This window comes from Danio rerio, chromosome 9 (assembly GCF_052040795.2).
Source record: "Danio rerio strain M-AB ecotype USA chromosome 9, GRCz13ab, whole genome shotgun sequence".
Lineage (NCBI taxonomy): Eukaryota > Metazoa > Chordata > Actinopteri > Cypriniformes > Danionidae > Danio > Danio rerio.
Genome location: NC_141029.1, coordinates 19,744,331 through 19,763,096, shown reverse-complemented (window position 1 = coordinate 19,763,096; position 18,766 = coordinate 19,744,331). Strand labels below are relative to the sequence as shown.

Here is an 18,766-nt window from a genome sequence, read left to right as displayed (position 1 = left end):
ACAAAAGAAGATATTTTGAAGAAAGTTGAAAACCTGTAACTAATGACATCCATAGTAGGAAAACCAAATACTATGGAAGTAAATTGTAACCGGTTTTCAGCTTTCTTTAAAACATCTTCTTTTCTGTTATACAGAAGAAAGAAACTCATAAAAGTTTAAACAAGTGAAGCATAATTAAATGATTACAGAATTTTCATTTTAGGGTAAACTATCCCTTTAACATATTTTCAGAACCCACAGTTAATTGTGTTGTTTTGATCTCTATTTAAAAAAAGAGTAAAATTACGAGTTATTTATTTTTATATACATATATATATATATATATATATATATATATATATATATATATATATATATATATATATATATATATATATATATATATATATATACACACACACACACACACACACAGATTTTCAGATTTGTCACAGACTGTTCTCAAATTTGTTCTTAATTTTATCTGCAATCATAAATCTTCTCAACATAACCAAACTATTACAGTATATCATACTCAATTTGTAAAGATACAATTTTAAAGAGACACTTCTGTTGCTGCTTTAATGAACCATTACAGAAAACTTAATGAAGTCTTCTGTGGCATAAAAGAGCAACACAATTCTCCCCTGGGTAAACCTTTGAAAGCCTCATGAGGACAATTAAACACTGGTGACAAAAATAGCCTCCTTATAGTGAAGCGTGTGTCCTCACTACACTATAGTGTCAAAAAAAGAGTTTTGAGTGACTCAGATGTGTGTATAATGCATTTCTGAAATCAGCAGATCTTCTGAACATCAGCAAAACAAGAACATAGACTAAAAACATGGGTCTCTCAATAATTGATTTGTATAATGAGCATATGCTGTTTTCCTGGCAGTGGGGGGATTATTTTTTAAAGGGGGAAAAGCATTTGTTGAAGGAGGTGGAGAAAAGCAGTTACTTCAGAGCACGTGCGTTCCACACGCGTTCACACTGTTAAACAATATGCCAGCCATCAAATCATCCACAACAGGCTCAGTGGAGCACTAACATGTTACTAAAAATAGGCTATGTTTCTCCTTGGAGCTTTCTTAGTCCTCCGCTGTTTCTTTTTATAGCCATGCCTGGGGAGTCGGCCTACAGTTTTTAGAAGGACACGACCACAATCGCTGATCCTCCAACCGTTTGATCTTAGCGGATGACGCTTGTTTACTCGCTCATGAAAACGCACAGATGTTACAGAATGGAAAAGTATGACTGTAAGTCCCTGAGGCAACATATGTACATTTTACAGTGAATAAGTAACCTTCATTGATAACATTTGGAGCATTTACAGGCTCAAAAATGTAAGTAATTTAGATAAAATGTTATAGTGATAAGCACTATAAAGAAATGTTACTTTTTATTTTAGCTAAAGTGGTGGAGAGGTTTATTTAAGCTAGAAGAAGAGAGTGACATAAGCCCCTTCACATAGTGATACAGGTAAATATCCGGAAAATTACCGGAATGACAGGCAAGGACGTTATGGAATCTTTAAGGAAAGGAGCATTCACACATTCATTCTAAAATACCGGTAAATTATGACATCATTAAGCAGAAATGAGCTCAAATTGGCTGCGATTGTATTTGTGAATGTAATAGGGATCCGGCTTGATGGTTACACTTTTATTTGAAGCTTTAGCATTCATGCAGCTTATCCCCGAGACATTCAAAGGGAAATGCGCAAATTGCAGCTAAACGTTTACGCATATGACAACATTACAAATTCTGTGGATGAATAAGTATTGTGTACGACTTCGATGAAAACATATGGAGGAACAACTTCGCATGTCAAGATGTACTTAGTATGGGTGAGCTGGCGCTCACCAGGGCACTCCTGCACTTCACGTGTACCCGCGTCAAGCAGAGCTTAAAGGTAAACAAACAGCTGTTTTTCATAAGCATTTTATCGATAATTTTAACACAGTTGGCACAGTTGGGCTATGTTTGAAAGAAGGAACATAGAAACATTACTTAACTAACATCTAGCAGCTAAATGTGCCTGAAAAAAATATTCAAAGGCTTTTATTTTCATAAACAGTGCAGATGTAAATGCGTCTGATTGTTCTGATTGGATGGAATAGATGTCTCACGTAAGCGCATTCTAAGCGTGAACACCCTTTTTCCAGCAATCTTCCTTCTGTGTTCACACAGCACAGCATTTCGGCAAATTACCAGTAATGTTACAACTTATCTTTCCGGAAAATTGCCGGAACAAATTTAAATTGAGGGTCATTTTCCGGAAAGGTCTGTATGTGTGAAAGGGGCTATCAGCTAAATTATAATTATACTCAACAACAAAGTTGTATTTATTATGTATCTATTTTCAAGCTTTGTACGTATATGAAACAGGCAGTGATTATTATCAAGTATTATGAAGCTTGTTAGCATTCTTTCAGCCCAGAAGATAAACAATAAGAGCAAAGTGATATGACACCATGCATGAATGTGCATTAATAAAGAATTAAGATGTGTATAGTGTGATTTGTTGCTATTTTTACGTTTAATTTTTACGTTTTGCGCCACGTTGCTTAAATAGCAAATTTTGCACCACTTTGTGCACTCATGGGTGTTCCGGTCTAAAAAAGGAGTTGTGTTAAGGCGCATTGGCACGTTGCTATGTTGAGGAACTAAAATAGACCGCGCCATTGACCAACTAAAAGCTGGTCTAAAGTCAAGCACAGAACCTGTTAGTTATGCTCCTATGCAGGTCAAAACACTTACACATTGCTTAATACACACAGGATGTACAGCAATACACAAATCTCTTTTACATATAAAAAAATTAAAGATTAAAATATAATAAAAAAAATATTTTCTACATAAATTAATTTGTATAACGTTATTATTATTAGCAGCAGTATTATTTTATAAGCATATATATATTTGTTTAATATTTCATTGATGGAGACGTATGCATCACCATATGGGGCATAAGAATAGGACGAGTGTTTGGATATAATTTCTCACACTTGGTTATAACTGTTCATTTATTGGCTTGCTGGAAATTAAAACTGAATTTAGGAATAGTTTTAAAACAAATCTTTGCACTTAACAAACAAAATTAAATATGTAGGCTAATGGATGTCTTCAGTGGAGTGCGTACAACACCATTTCCTTATCCACGAAAGAAAAGGAGTAAAGAGTAAAGAGAAAGTAAAGAGGCCAAACTGTATTTTTACTTCCTTAAACAGCAAAAGTGGATTCGGGCACACCCCTAATCCTTTTGCGACATGCGCTTTAGACTTTGCACCTGGATTGTTCAAATAGAGCCCTTAGACACAGCAGTTTAAATGTGTCTGTTGCCTCATCCCAAACATACACTGCAAATTTGAAAATATACATAAAATTATAAAATATAAAAATATAAAATAATAAAATATTAATTTGAACAGATGGTTTTGGCACTAAATACATTTATGATCTCTAAATCCTGCATTTTGTGTTCTGTTTATGAAACACAGGCAGTATTTATTATCAACCTCTGCATAAACAGATAAATCATACGAAGTTTGTTAGTATCCTTTCAGTCCAGAAAAATATACAGTAAGAGCAGAGTGACATGACACCATGCATAAGCACTATATTCAGCAGTTTACATGTGTCTGTTGCCTCATTGCAAACATACACGCCATGTTTCACAATGTTCAAGTCACAAAAGTTACATTTAAATAGATGTCTTTGGCACTGAATAATTTTCAAATCTGTATATCCTGATTTTTGTGTTCTGACAAGCTGTAAACACTCTGTGCTCATGCATGGCTGCCTGTTTCACTCTTTTAGTTTTCCTTAAAGCCTGTCTCCTTTATCAAAATACAAGTCATGTTTAAGGCTGTACTGTTACATGTACTGTTTAAGGCACCTTCAATGGAAAAAAAATAGTTTTTTTGGTTTTGTTTTTTAAGAAAGTTTGATTTCAAACACTACATAAACACTACTTTTTTATACACACTACATTTGTTAGTTTTGGAATGTGTCTTGTATTGTAAAGTGTTACCAAAATTTAGCTGTATCTTTATGAGAGAAAACAGTCACAGTTTACAAAAAGAGTCCAGAACTTATTGTATTTACTAACACAGGGGTAGCCAACCCCGTTCCTGGAGAGCCACCTTCCTGCATATTTCAGTTGCAACCCATATCAAACACACCTGAACCAATTAATTAGGACCTAAATACCACGTGATAATTACAGGCAGGTGTGTTTGATATGGGTTGCAACAGAAATCTGTAGAAAGGTGGCTCTCCAGAAACAGGGTTGGCCACCCCTGTACTAACATGAGCTAATATCAAACAACAATTAATTTATTAATACATAGACAGAATTTATTAATCATTGTTATGCATTTACTGATCCATTATTAAAATCCAAAGTTGTGCTTGTTAGCATTGGTTAATCCACTGTAAGTTAACTAGCAATAACAACTTTTTTATGATGTTAACAAATATGACTAAATATGACTTGAAATGCACATTGTTCATTGTGAAGAACCAATATAGAGAGATCAATTACAATAAAAATCGGTTAAAATATAATATAAATGTGAAAAAACTGTAATAAAATTTAAGCCAATAATGATGACTTTAATGCTAACTTTAACTTTAATGATTTTGAATATAATATTTAGTCACAAAAATAAATAATGATAATGATAATGATAATAATAAAAATAATAATAATAATAATAATAATAATAATAATAATAATAATAATAATAATATTTAATTGCATTGACTTAATTCTAATAATATAATATAATATAATATAATATAATATAATATAATATAATATAATATAATATAATATAATATAATATAATATAATATAATACAATATAATATAATATAATATAATATAATATAATATAATATAATATAATATAATATAATATAATATAATATAATATTTTGGTTTTTATATTTTCTATATGATGCTTTATAATAATATATCTGTGCCTAGACATTAGATTAGTCAGTACTGAAGCCCAATCTTATGATAACAAAACTTATAATACAGTCCAAAAATTTGTACACCCAAATGTATGTTATGAGAAAATGCTAAATAAAAAATAAAGAAAAATCAAGAGAAACACAAAATAAACACATTTTGTTAAAATGTTGTGGTTTAAACTTGAACTTAGGTGTATTATCCTTTCATTTCTAAAGATGTTTGGTGACTAAAAATATTATTTTAATAATTATATCTGTTTAATAAATCTGTCTCAAATGCACCAAAATGTATTATTTATATTCACTGACAAATAAATTAAAATATAAATATTCAAAACAAACATGAGCAAATACAATTACATATGTTGAATGTGTAAAAATATCCGACTACATGATGGTGCTCACATAAATGCAGCAGTGTTGAACACATTATTACACAGCATTTCTTATGAAACATTTCTAATAATAACAATAGTGTACAACAAAACATAAATATACCTGACAAACATATGGAAATCATTACTGGTGAGTCATAAAAAAGAAACAGATGATGAACGACACATTCAAAATGATCTTTAAAAAGAAACTATTTCAAGCCAATACCAACAGAAAAATGACACCCCTGACCACAGCGCTTGTAGAATTGGCTAACTTGTTGCTATGAGAACAGCGTGATCTTGTAGAATCTGGTGGTCTTGTAGTTAATGTTACACTTATAATGTACTCTCTTAATATTTGCTGTATATTGTGGATATTTGCAGCATGCCTTGAAATGGCCGCTTACCGTGAAACTGTTGTTGATATTCTTTGTACTTGATTCGGCAACACTGGCATCTGAAAGGTCCACCTCATCGAAAATAAGAGACTGTGAACGGGAGAAAAAGGAGAACAGTAAACATCTGCATACAGGAAAACAAAGAAATCTATCTATCTATCAAGAAATCTAACAGTTCTATTGAAATGACACAAAAATGAGCTTATTGTGCTACTCCTTATCTTATGCACTAACATGCATGTTCACTATATGAGTTTAAGATGGATCGCAGACAGCTGGGTTTGTCAAGACCTCCTTCAGCAGCGCAAAAAGCAGAAAATCAAAGCCTGAGTTAAAATGCCATACATCTATAGTACTTCCGTAACAGAGTACGAGGTCAGCCACTTTGAATGTTAGCACTCGATTAAATGGGCGGTATCACTGGTTATCAGCTGATAGATATGGGCCAGTAGGGGCCTTCGGCGCCTACAGGAATATGCTCAGAAGGCGGTTTTCATGCATCCACATGGTTAATCAGCTATAGATCATATATGGCTGCAGCCAGAATTAACTATAATTATTTATATTATTTATTAAATTACCCATTAATTGTTTTTTATTAACGTCTACCCCAACCCTAAACCCAACCCTTACAGTAATGTAAAAACAGATCTGGGGCCTCATGTATCAACGCTTCGTACACACAAAAACTTTGCGAACGTCAGTGTGGCGAGGGGGCAAGGCTGAGAGCCGTGGGAACTAGTGATGGGACTGACTCGGATCTTTGAGTCTCGTTCATCAAGACGAACAAATCTTTTTTCGAGTCATTCGTTCATTTGATTCAATTTGCCAAAATATTATAAAAATGTTACGAATTGCTTCTAAACACATCACATAAGTCATAAGTAGAATATAAGAAGGAAAAAATAATAATTCAATGTTTACCTGCTCTTTTGTCAATGAAGGCATTTTTGTCTCTTTGCTTAGCTCTTTATGTCTTCAAATGTCAGGGGTTCATTTACGTTACACTGACAGTCACATATAATTTTAATCAATGCACAGTCTAAGCCGATAGGAGCCATGATCGTTCGTTTATCACGTGACAGAATGACTCAAACCCGACAGAGGACTCGAGAGATGAACAGTTCAATTCTTTTTCCGGCTCTAAATGCAAATGATTGGCCCGTGAGGAACGAGTGAAGCCTGGTTTATACTTCTGCGTCAAGTGACCAGCGTAACCCACGGCGCATGCAGCGCCCGTAGCTGTGCATTTATACTTCTGCGTGCTGTCTCTGTTGGTCTGCATAACACTTCCGAAACGCTAGTGGGCAGTGAGGTGTTAATGCTCCTCTGTTTCGAGTTTCTTCGCTGCTGTTTTGCTTTTCCTGAACACTTCCAGAATGTACAAGTGGCTCAAACTCGCTTATTTTGAGGCAGGAACCAGGAGAGGTGCAACAGTTTTAACTATGAGGTAAAAACAAAACAAAACTTTCCATCCGGAGCTCCTTCACGGGACTCCACACTTGTAAACAATCGCTCCCAATCGCTACCAAGCCGACCAATCACAGAGCTTACGCTACGCGTTGTTGCGACGTGTAGTTACATTTTTTGAGAGGTGCACGTTAGCGACGCCAACGGCCACGGTGAAGGGCTATGTGTCAACGCCGTAGCATACGCGTGCGTTTGACACAGAAGTACAAATCAGCCTTAACTCAGACCCGGAGATAAACGGATCAATTCTTTTTCCGGCTCTAAACGCATATGATTGGCCTGTGAGGAACGAGTGACTCAGACCCGATAAAGGGCTCGAGAGATGAACGGATCAATTATTTTTCCGGCTCTAAACGTGTGTGATTGGCTCGTGATGAACGAGTGACTCAGACCCGATAGAGGACTCGAGGGGTATCAATATACAGCATTTACTAATGCTACCCAGCCACATATATCCAATATATATATATATATATATATATATATATATATATATATATATATATTAAGGGTGTCACGATACTCCAAATCCTCGATTCGATTACATTTTCGATTCTAAAGGCACGATTCGATTCGCTTCGAGGATCGCGATGCCGGTGTTGTCTATCGGACGAACCGTACGTAATACGTACATAGCAGAGCTTGCAAAACTGTGTTTTTTTTTGTCGACAACACGAACGTTGTCAACATAACTCAATGGAAATCCAAAATGCTTACACACCGGCAACTTCATTGAAAGAGGAGAGGGTTTAAGTTCTGTCAACGGGTCTCCTGCTTCTGCAGTTTAACAAGCACTTCAACAAGCCTGTTTTTTTACCGCTTGGCAAGCCAAGCTGACGTGACATGGGGGCGTGGCAGCATCGACGATTGAATTTTTTGATTCGATAATCAAAATTGAGCATACATTTCGATCGATTTCGATTAAAAATCAAAATCGTGACACCCCTGATATATATATATAATCAATTTCATATATAAACTCCAAGAACACATACGAATTTGAAGCCCAATGTATTTCCAAGCTTCCTGACATATCATTTCAATAGCTTCTCTAAATCCTCAATGTGTTGGGTGTTGATTGGCAGACACTTGAGTAAATGACGGTTGTATACTCAGTGAGTGTAAACAGTGTGCCACCTTATTTATGATCTGTAGGTTTGGCAGGTTTACAGCATGAAGTGCAGGCCTCATAGTTGACAAACCCCAATGCCATGCCAATGCAAACAAAGCCCCCTGTGTCTGCGGAGAGCAGCACGATCAGCCTGTGAGGTCTGTGCTGTAACTCCCAGCTCTCTGACACAACACGCTAGTGCCACTCCATGTCATTCAGGAGTTATGCAGGAAATGCTGCTTTGCCTTATGTCATGGCACATGCTCAGCTATGGAACCGGTGTTTTATTTCGGACTGAATTCAAAGGAACGGCTCTTTATTAGCCTGTTTGATTTTCATCTTGAACACAAAAAAAGATATTTTGAAGTAGCATTTGTTTTCAGCTTTCTTCAAAATATCTTCTTTTGTGTTCAACAGAAGAAAGAAAATCATTAGGGTTTATAACCACTTAAGGGAGATTTAATAGTGAGCCATTTTTACATCTTTAATCATAGAAACTAAATAAACAATATATTGTGGATTGTCACTTAATTGAGCACATTTTGAAGGAATAAAAAAGGAAAGCCGTGGACTTAATCAAATATATATATATATATATATATATATATATATATATATATATATATATATATATATATATATATATATATATATATATATATATATATAGATTAGACCTATTTTTAAATAAACAAAACAACTGAAAAAGGGTTTCAGGACAACTTGGCAAAATAAAAGTTCGGTGACAGAATTTACTGTTGGACCAGGGGTACACAAATTCATGTTGTAATCACCCCTATACCCTTAAAAGGGATAATTCACCCATAAATGATGATTAAAACGTGGTTGTAAACCTTTATAAGATGTTTTCCCAACAAAAAAAATAAATTTGGTAGCAAAAAGAAAAAGTGGAACAAAAATCATTAATGATAAATATAAATAAACCATTGGGAAAGGATACCTTAGATCAGGGATGTCCAGATTCGGTCCTGGAGGGCCGGTGTCCTGCAAAGTTTAGTTTCAACCCCAATCAGACACACCTGGGCTAACTAATCAGCTCTTACTAGGCATTCTAGAAACATCCTTGCAGGTGTGTTGAAGCAAGTTGGAGCTAAAATCTGCAGGATGCCAGCCCTCCATGACCGAGTTTGGACACCCCTGCCTTAGATGGTCGCCTTGTAAAATTAGTGGCCAGTTTTTTGACAGAACCAGTCATATTTTTTATGCGAGTATTAATGAAGGGATTTTTCTATTAGCTTGGAAAGAAGCAAAGGTTATTCCTTTACAGAAAAATGCAGCAGAGTTTTAGTGGGGCTAATAGTCGACCAATAAGTTTATTGCCAGCTCTTTGTAAAGTGTTTGAAACGATAGTGTGTGAACAAATTCAATTAACTTTTAAGGCAAACAATTTATTCTCTGACTTTCAGCATGCATATCAAGTAGGACATTTAACTGGAAGAGTATTTACACAAATAATTGATTGTTTAGTACAGATTGATGATAGTAATTTAGAAGAAACGGTATCGTTGGCTTTTAGCTCTGATTATGATGTACAGAATCATAAATTATTGCTTGAAAAATTAAAATGTTATAAATTTACTTCTCAAACTGCATTGGTTTAAAAGTTATCTGACTAGTAGGAGGCGATGTGTATTTTTTAATGGAAGTTATTCAGAAGTGAAAGAGTTGCAATGTGGTGTGCCTTCAGGAATTTGCTGATTTTTTATTTTTTTACCAATGATTTTCCTTTGGTTTTAAAGCATGTAAGGGCAGTTATGCATGCAGATGATACAACATAATATCTACCAGTGCCATTATTAAAAAAAATGTATATCTGCTGATTTAGATGAAGAGGTACAGTTAGTGGTAAAGTTCATACAGAATAATGAGATGGTTTTAAATTTGACAAAAAACTAAAGTATTTTGTTTGGATCCAACTTTCAATTTAAATGTAAACCACAATTAAATTTGTCTGTAATGAGTGTGTCTATTGAACAGGTAGAGGAAAAACAAATCGATATAATGGTAATAGTTATGGGAAGAGGTTTATCAATTATTAAGAGAGACGTGTAAAATGTTTTACCACAGTACTGTATCTCTCAAAATGTTCAGGCAATGGCTCTTTCTTATCTAGATTACTGTCCCATGGTATGGTCAAGTTCATCAAGTAAAGACTTAGCTAAATTACAGTTAGTCCAGAATAGGGTGGCACGACTAATTTTATACAGCAATAGAAGAGTTAATATTATAAAACTGCATAAAACTTTGGGTTGGTTATTGGTGAAGAATAGGGTAATTGTTTCTCTGTTGTGTTTCATGAGAAATATTTCTGTGTCAAGAGTTCCAAGTGTATTGTCTGTCAACTTTTGTATAGTAATGCTAGTCATCATTTTAACACCAGGCATGCATAACTTGACTTCCACTGTATATAGTTTTGCCTTGCCTTAAAGAGTGAATGAAAGCAGTGCACCAGAAAGCATTGGTGTTTTGTTTGTATTTTGCTAGTTGAGGAATACCTCAGATGGATTAGAACTTCTTTACTTCTTAGTTACCCTGTGATTATACTGTCAGTGAGCTGTCTATTAGTAATACAACTAAATATTTAGATTTATGTCATTTATACATTTAATTCATACATTTTATGTCATTTATATCTTAATTTACTATTACTATGGGTTTAGGGGGTGATTTCAGATTCAGCTATAATTATTATTATTTATTTCATGTTTTCATTTTAAATGTAAATCTTTGTTGTTTAGCATTTTATAGAGCAGTGTTTCTCAACCACGTTCCTGGAGGACCACAAAAATGACATGTTTTTGGATGTCTCCTTTGTCACAACCATTATAGGTCTTTCCATCTCTGCTAATTAGCTGATGATCTGAATCAGGTGTGTTTGATTAAGGAGACATGGAAAATGTGCAAAGCATATCCAGGAATGTGGTCGAGAAACACTGTTATAAAGCCTTTTATAGAAGATATAGATTAAAATTACTTGTTTATTAATGATAATTGTAATATTTGTATATTATTTAAAATAAATAAATACATTTAATAATTTGATTTGTTTATTAAAATTTAATGAAACCATTTAAAATAAGTAGTATAGTGAAAAAATCAATAAGAAAAATAAATAAAAAATACAACAAAAAATGTGTTTGTTTAACTTTTAATAAATTGCTGTTTTCTTATTTAGAAATATTTTTTATTTTAAAAAGAAAAGAAAAAAAATTGAGGAAGAAAAATTGAACAACAAAACATTTGTGTAACCACCAGTGCAGCTGAATGAGCAGAGAACTTATGGATGAAGACGAAGACTTTCAATGCGAGGCTTGCTTTAAGGTGGTGTGTTCAAACTCAGGAGTTGTCTTGGAGAGTTTGGCTCCAACCTTAATCCAACACACCTAAACCAGTTACTCAAGCTCTTACTAGATATACTAATAACGTCCTGGCAGGTGTGTTGAAGCAAGTTGGAGCTAAACACTGGACACTGGCCCTCCAGGACTGAGTTTGGACACCACTCCTTTACACCACTCCTTAATAAAAGCATCTCTCCTAAGACACGGACAATAACATACAAGATACAAGACTCCAGGACTCTCCATCCTCCTTTTCAGATGCGTAAACAGACAAGCAGATGCAAAAGAAACGGCATGATGTCGCTTCGGTTTTGCCGCAGACAAACTTTTCTCGCTCAATAAGGAGAACGAGCGTCTGGAAGAATGCCAGGCATGGTGATGGGCGGTCGGCAATGTCATTGATGATAGATTAAAAGGGTGGGTCGCTGTTGTTGCTGACCCGAATCGCCACCAAGCCTTCCTCCGATCCACTGGCGCCAAGAGCGGGCGGTGGACGGCGGGCACCGGTCCAGCACACGGAAAGCACCCTCCAGCACACGCGGCTACGAGAGACCCGATACTGCCAGCGGGCCAAAACGCCACCCGCCTGCCATAGTGCAACCACACACATACACACAGTGACATTAAAGGCATGGTGCTCTGCAGGTGCCCAAATGTGAAGCTTTTCAGCCCATCTCAGCTCAGGCATGCCCAGTAGCAGACGTCCTGGGAGAAACCAGGGTCAAGCAAATCATACCAGCCCCTTACTTTGATTCATTATAAGAGGATTAAAGTGACAGTTCACCCAAAAATGAAAATGTACTCACTATTTACTCACCCTCAAGTGGTTCTAAACCTTTATGAGTATCCTTTTTCTTTTGGTCACAACAGGAGACATTTTGAAAAAGTTGTAACCATTGACTTCTATAGTAGGAAAATCAAATACTATGGAAGTCAATACTTCTAGCTTTCTTCGAAATATTTTCTCTTGTGTTTAATAGAAGAAAGAAACTCTTAAAGGTTTGAAACACATAAAGGGTGAGTAAATGATGGCGGAATTTAGATTTTGGGGTGAATTATCCCTTTAATGTACACTGTAAAAAGTTATTAAACATATTTACACTATTTTGTACTAATTAAGTGAGCAAAAGCAGTTACTTAAGATTAATAGATTGGATTTTTTTTTACAGTGTAGTAGTGAAAGTGTAGATTCAGATATAATTGGAAAACTACAGCAGGCCTGTGTGGTGGAAAAGTCACCTTGGCATCCTTAGCATAGTAGAGTGTCCGTCCTCGTAGCTTGAAATAACGTTTTTTCCAACGCTGGAACGAGCTTGTCTGTTTCAGAAGAAGCCCTTCCTTCACGCTTGTCTGCAGAGAAGGCAGAAAAGCAGAAAAAAAAGTCAGGAAACATTTTAACCATTCATTCTCAATCTGCACACAGCAACAACATCACCAATAGTAATGAACAATTTAGCTCGGTTTCAAAACCACGTTCTGGGTGTCCTGGTACATAATCATCCTTTTCAGTGTATGTCTTTCTGAACAAATAGTGTTGTTTGAACTACTGCATATTGTGTGGAGATTAATATGAAACATTTTTACAAATCAGTGTTGTTTATTAAAGTTGCCATGGAGTGCATTGATTCAGTATGCTAAATTATTAATTATACGGATATTTACATTGTAAGTATGTGGCTTAGGAATGTTCAATAACAATTTTAAAAAGTTTATTTGCTTATTTAAAAACACAGGATTTATCCCTAGAATGAAAAGTCTGTTTTTTTCCATATAAGGAACAGTCATGAATATTAATGAGCTCTCCTCTGATACAAAGCAGCTCATTACACAGATGCAAAATACATGCAAAATAATCAGAACAGTTAAGTTTTAAAGGGCACATAGTTTACCCCTTTTTTATGATTTAATATTAATATTATGGTTCTTTTGAGTGTGCCAGTTTAGGTTCACTTCAAAACAAAGTTCAGATTTTTTTTATTATAATGTGTTAAAAAGTGTAATTTGAGGGGGGGGGGGTGTACACAGGTCGCTGTTTTTGGGGTGTGTTGCTTCACATGAAAACTTCGACTTCCCGTCCAACGTAACAAGGGGGCAGAGCCAAGAGCTTCCCCGCTTTGTGTTTGGCAACAGACAGGCAGACAGAGAGAAGCAACATGAGTGAGAGGATCAGCATTCAGCCGTACATGTACGACTTGGACACAGACCAAGCAGAGAGTACAAAATAATTTCTGTCTTTGTATAGTTTTACAGCTAACTGTGTGCTAGTTTAAAGTTCCAAGCTTGTACACCGAGACTAATAACCACGCACACTGAATTAACTTTGACTGAGGCACCAGATGCGCCGCTCGGAGCTGCGACACGGTACACCAGACACGTATTCGGATGTTATTTAAAATGAAAATATTCATATGGCGCTCTGTGGCGCGGCAGAAACATGAAGTGTCATAAATCATGGCTGGGTGCCGCGAACAGCCGCTGACTTGAAGCGCCATTGTGTGTACCCTGATAGAAACATATGTTTAAAGTTCTAAAATGCATGGCGTTGCATAACGGCACTTCGGCACGACCTGCAGGCAAGTTCGTAATTTTATTTCCAACGGAGAAACGCATACGTGAGGCAACGCACTCGCACTTTCCAGCTGCACCTAGTTAAGATCACAGGAAACTTCTGTGAGAAATGGAAACCTTTAAGGTAGACACAATGAAAAGTACACGTTTGCAAACCCACCTAAAGTTACAAACAATAATTCCAATTAGTGTTGTAGCCATGTGCTGAATGTTGATCTTGTGTTCAGCCCAATGAGCCTTACATCTAAAAATAGAGCAAGGGTGTTCCTTTCGTAACAATATGTGGTGTGAAACAAAAAAACTGAGCATATGGTGATGTGCACCTGGAGGGCAGGAGGACCGCATTTCTAAGTCAAGTTGAGGTCGCTCTAAAAACCGCTCCAATTGGTCCACCGTTTTTATGTTGTTAAAATTGAAAAAAAAAGGCATAGCTGCCTAAAATTGTATGCTTTTTCATCTGCCTGCCACTCTCGTTTTCAAAATAAAAGTCCCATATTGTGTTATCCCTGTATCTGTAGTTACACTCAGTAAACAACCATCAGGGTCAATCACAGTCATTTCTATTGAGCATGTGAACACAATGGCAAATCAGCGCTGTCCAAATCAGGCAGTCAACAGTGCTCAAATGTTTCAGTACTAATTGTTAAAGAATTCCAGTATCGTGACAACACAAGTTCCATATATATAGAATGTTAAATAGTTTGTATGTTTAATAAGTAATATAATATGTGTAATACAATCTTTGATCAATTTAAAAATAAGGAGGGGGAAATCAATGTCTGTATCTCACCAGAAAACATTGTGTCCAATCAAACAATGCTAGTGTGTGCATATGTATGATCCCATGTGGATCACTAGAGTTGGTGTTTTGCTCTGATTGTTTTGGTTTTCACCGAACAAGGAAACAATGGTGTTTGAGGCTCACAGTATGCCATGTCCATGAACTTAACTCTTACTCTTCAGCCATGCCCAGTTAAATCCAGATTTTCATTCTACTGCACCTTTAACCTTTCACTGACATCAATAAATGAAAGCCATGTTTCTTTTTTTGTCAAATGGAAAAGTTTCCTCTTTCTGTCATTTCCTGTGGATATATTCATAGCAGAGCTGAGTGACATGAAACAGACGGTGACATAAAACAATCCTCTGTCCAACAAGCTAGTCAAGCAAGTTAAATTATACCCTTGATATACGAGCTGTTCCTACACACGCACCATCCAATTATATCCCAGCAACATAAACAATGTTATAAGGTACCAAACAAAGCGGCGGCATGTGAGGCTTGACATAAGTGTAAAGGAAGCAGAATTTGAAACTTGATATTAGCTCTGGACGTCCACAGGGACATGTGCAAAGTGCCAGAGGAAGGAACAGGAAGTCTTGCCAAGATCAAGTGTGCTTCAACACCAATTTCATGCTCGAGAGCGGAAGACAAGGATATTTGGTGACCCTTTAAGCTGTTTTAGAAATAACCCTAAACTCAAGATGGATTCAATAAAAAATGTATAATAAATAATAAAATAAACACTTATAGTCTAAATCAGGGGTAACAAATCTTGGTCCAGGAGGGCCGGTGTCCCTGCAGGGTTTAGCTCTAACTTGCCTCAACACACCTGCCTGGCTGTTTCAAGTTTACCTAGTAAGACCTTGATTAGCTTGTTCAGGTGTGTTTAATTAGGGATGGAGCTAAAATCTGCAGGACATCAGCCCTCCAGGAACAAATTTGGTGACCCCTGGTCTAAATTTTACTGTTAAGCTTCCAACATTGGCTCATTCTGAAAACGTACCCCAATATACATTTCTGGAGATGGCAAAAAATAATGTAATAAATTCTGGGTTGGGTGAAGCAGTGGTGCAGTAGGTAGTGCTGTTGCAGAAGGTTGCAGGTTAGAGCCTCGGCTGGGTTAGTTTGCGTTTCTGTTTGATGTTTGCATGTTCTCCCTGCGTTTGCGTGGGTTTCCTCCGGGTGCTCCGGTTTCCCCCACAGTCGAAAGACATGAGGTACAGGTGAATTAGGTATAGGCTAAATTGTCCATAGTGTACGAGTGTGAGTGTGTGTGTGTTTCCCAGAGATGGGTTGTGGCTCGAACGGCATTGGCTGCGTAAAACCATGCTGGCTAAGTTGGCGGTTCATTGCGCTGTGGCGACCCCACATTAATAAAGGGACTAAGCCGAAAAGAAAATGAAAAAATAAATTTTCTGGGTTGTCAGTTTCCCAACGCTGTTTTAAATTAGATTAACTTTAATTTAGCAAATTGAATAATCGCCTAACTGAATTATTATATATCATTACATTTTAATTACATACATTTTATTACATGAATTTGGCAGATTTTGTCTTTTAATTGCAAATACAATAAGTGCTCATTCTCAGCACTTATGTATGTAAATATATTCATAATATAATTTAATCCAGTTACACGTTGGTTGTGGAAATTAGGGCTGCATGCACAATATACAGTTGAAGTCAGAATTATTAGCCCGCTGAATTATTAGCCACCCTGTTTTTTTTGTTTTTTTTTCCTAATTTTTTTTCAACACATTTCTAAACATAATAGTTTTAAAAACTCATTTCTAATAACTTATTTATTTTATCTTTGTCATGATGACAGTAATTAAATTTTACTAGATATTTTTCAAGACACTTCTATACAGCTTAAATTGACATTTAAAGGCTTAACTAGGTTAATTAGGTTAACTAGGCAGGTTAGTGTCAAGTTCGAGGTTAGGAAAAGGGAGCGAGGACTCAGGTGCAGCAAATAATGGGTGTTTATTAAGAATAAAATAAAAACAAAAAGGCAAAACAAACAACCCCGAGGGGGAAAACTCTAATAAACAAATAAACGAACAAACAAACTTGACTAGACTGGCAGGACTGGCAGGACAAGACAGGGCTGGACACAACAAGACAGGAAACAATCGACGACGAACTGGCAAAGGACTGAAAACATGAGGGGGATTATAAAGCAAAAAGTAAATTGACACACAGGTGAACACAATTAACTAATAATGGGTTAACAAGGAGGGTGGGACTAGACAATAGACGGGAGAGCGCATGACACAGAGAGACAATACAAGCCATGCGCTCACATAACACAACACTGAAGCACACGACAAAAACACGTGACCACAATGTAAACACCGAGCCACGTGCTTTGACAAAAGACGCAAGACACGAGCACACGATGAATGAAAACTCAGTGCCGACCAAAACCAAAACCAACAAGACTGAGACGCTGGGAATGAAACACCACGCTGCTGACAGACGAAAACACAAACACGAGTACAAGAGCGCACGCGTCTGAGGGACGCAGAGCGCGCGCGCGGCCGCGTCAAGCAGAACACAGAGACAGAAACAGGACCAGACATGAGTAGTGTCAGAGCTCTGCCACCAAAACAAGAATTTACAAGACCAAAGTGGCAGAACCCTGACAGTTAGGGTAATTAGGCAAGTTATTGTATAATGATGGTTTGTTCTGTAGACTTTCAAAAAATATATAGCTTGAAGGATCTGTATGGGGCTGTTAATAATTAACCTTTAATATCTAGTCAAATATTATTTATTGTTATTATGGCTAAGATAAAAGAAATCAGTTATTAGAAATGAGTTATTAAACCTATTATGTTCAGAAATGTGCTGAAAAAAATATTCTGTCTGTTAAACATAAATTGGAGAAAAAATAAACAGGGGGGCTAATAATTCTGACTTCAACTGTAAAACTAATTTCATTTATTGCATATACTTTTATCGTGATACCAGTAATTGTGCAATATATTGAGCTCCAAACAAGGCATTGAACAATAACCAATTTCAAGGTTTACCATGTTTTGGAAAAGTCAATGTTTTAAAATTGCCAAAAGCATTCTATTATATTGTTCTTACTGTATATGTACTTTTTTAACGCCAATTTTTTTTCAGGGCAACATTATCTCCAGCAGAAAAGGACCATCCACATCGAAAGCTTTTGGTCCACCTACGATTCAGCAAACATTTTAAAAACAAAATAATTAAATATTTTAAATGTTTCTTAAAATAAAATATAGTGTGTTCAATTGGGACAAATTTGCTGTTTTTTACCCAGACATTTAAAAAAGAACTTATTTTATTGCAGTAATTACTGCGAAAGGGACTAAGCCGAAAAGAAAATGAATGAATGAATGAATGAATAATTACTGTGAAACTGTGTGATATTTTTATCCAAGTTTATCATACATCAGAAAAAAGTTAGGTTCCACACAATTCCTTGATATTGTCCCAACACAAATCGATAGTTAACCGTTTATACAAATTGAAATAGACTGAACAAAAAAAAATTAAGTTGTTCCCAAAAAGCTCAAGTATTGTGTTGATTCAGCTCATTTTAAATAAGTAGTTTGAACAAGCAGCAACAATATATATATATATATATATATATATATATATATATATATATATATATATATATATATATATATATATATATATATATATATATATATATATATATATATATAATTTTTTTTTGAGTGTACCATTCA

General features: G+C 35.7%; 1 protein-coding gene across 16 annotated transcripts in view; it reads right to left on the bottom strand.

Moving 5' to 3' along the window:
- The window catches only part of dgkh (diacylglycerol kinase, eta), a 163,363-nt gene that overhangs the window by 106,481 nt on the left and 38,116 nt on the right, over positions 1-18,766 (bottom strand). For 11 of the 16 annotated variants that reach the window (XM_087267626.1, XM_087267609.1, XM_087267612.1 and 8 more), the window contains 2 exons: positions 12,920-13,030; positions 5,750-5,830 (listed from right to left, as the gene is read on the bottom strand). Coding sequence is in view for 8 of the 16 variants with exons in the window: in XM_087267609.1 (XP_087123735.1) it covers positions 5,750-5,830; positions 12,920-13,030 (192 nt within the window). In the remaining 8 variants the exon portion in view is untranslated. Of the gene's footprint in view, positions 1-5,749; positions 5,831-12,119; positions 12,267-12,919; positions 13,031-18,766 lie in introns of all 16 variants that reach the window. The other 5 variants (XM_087267621.1, XM_087267606.1, XM_087267610.1 and 2 more) reach the window with 1 other exon arrangement.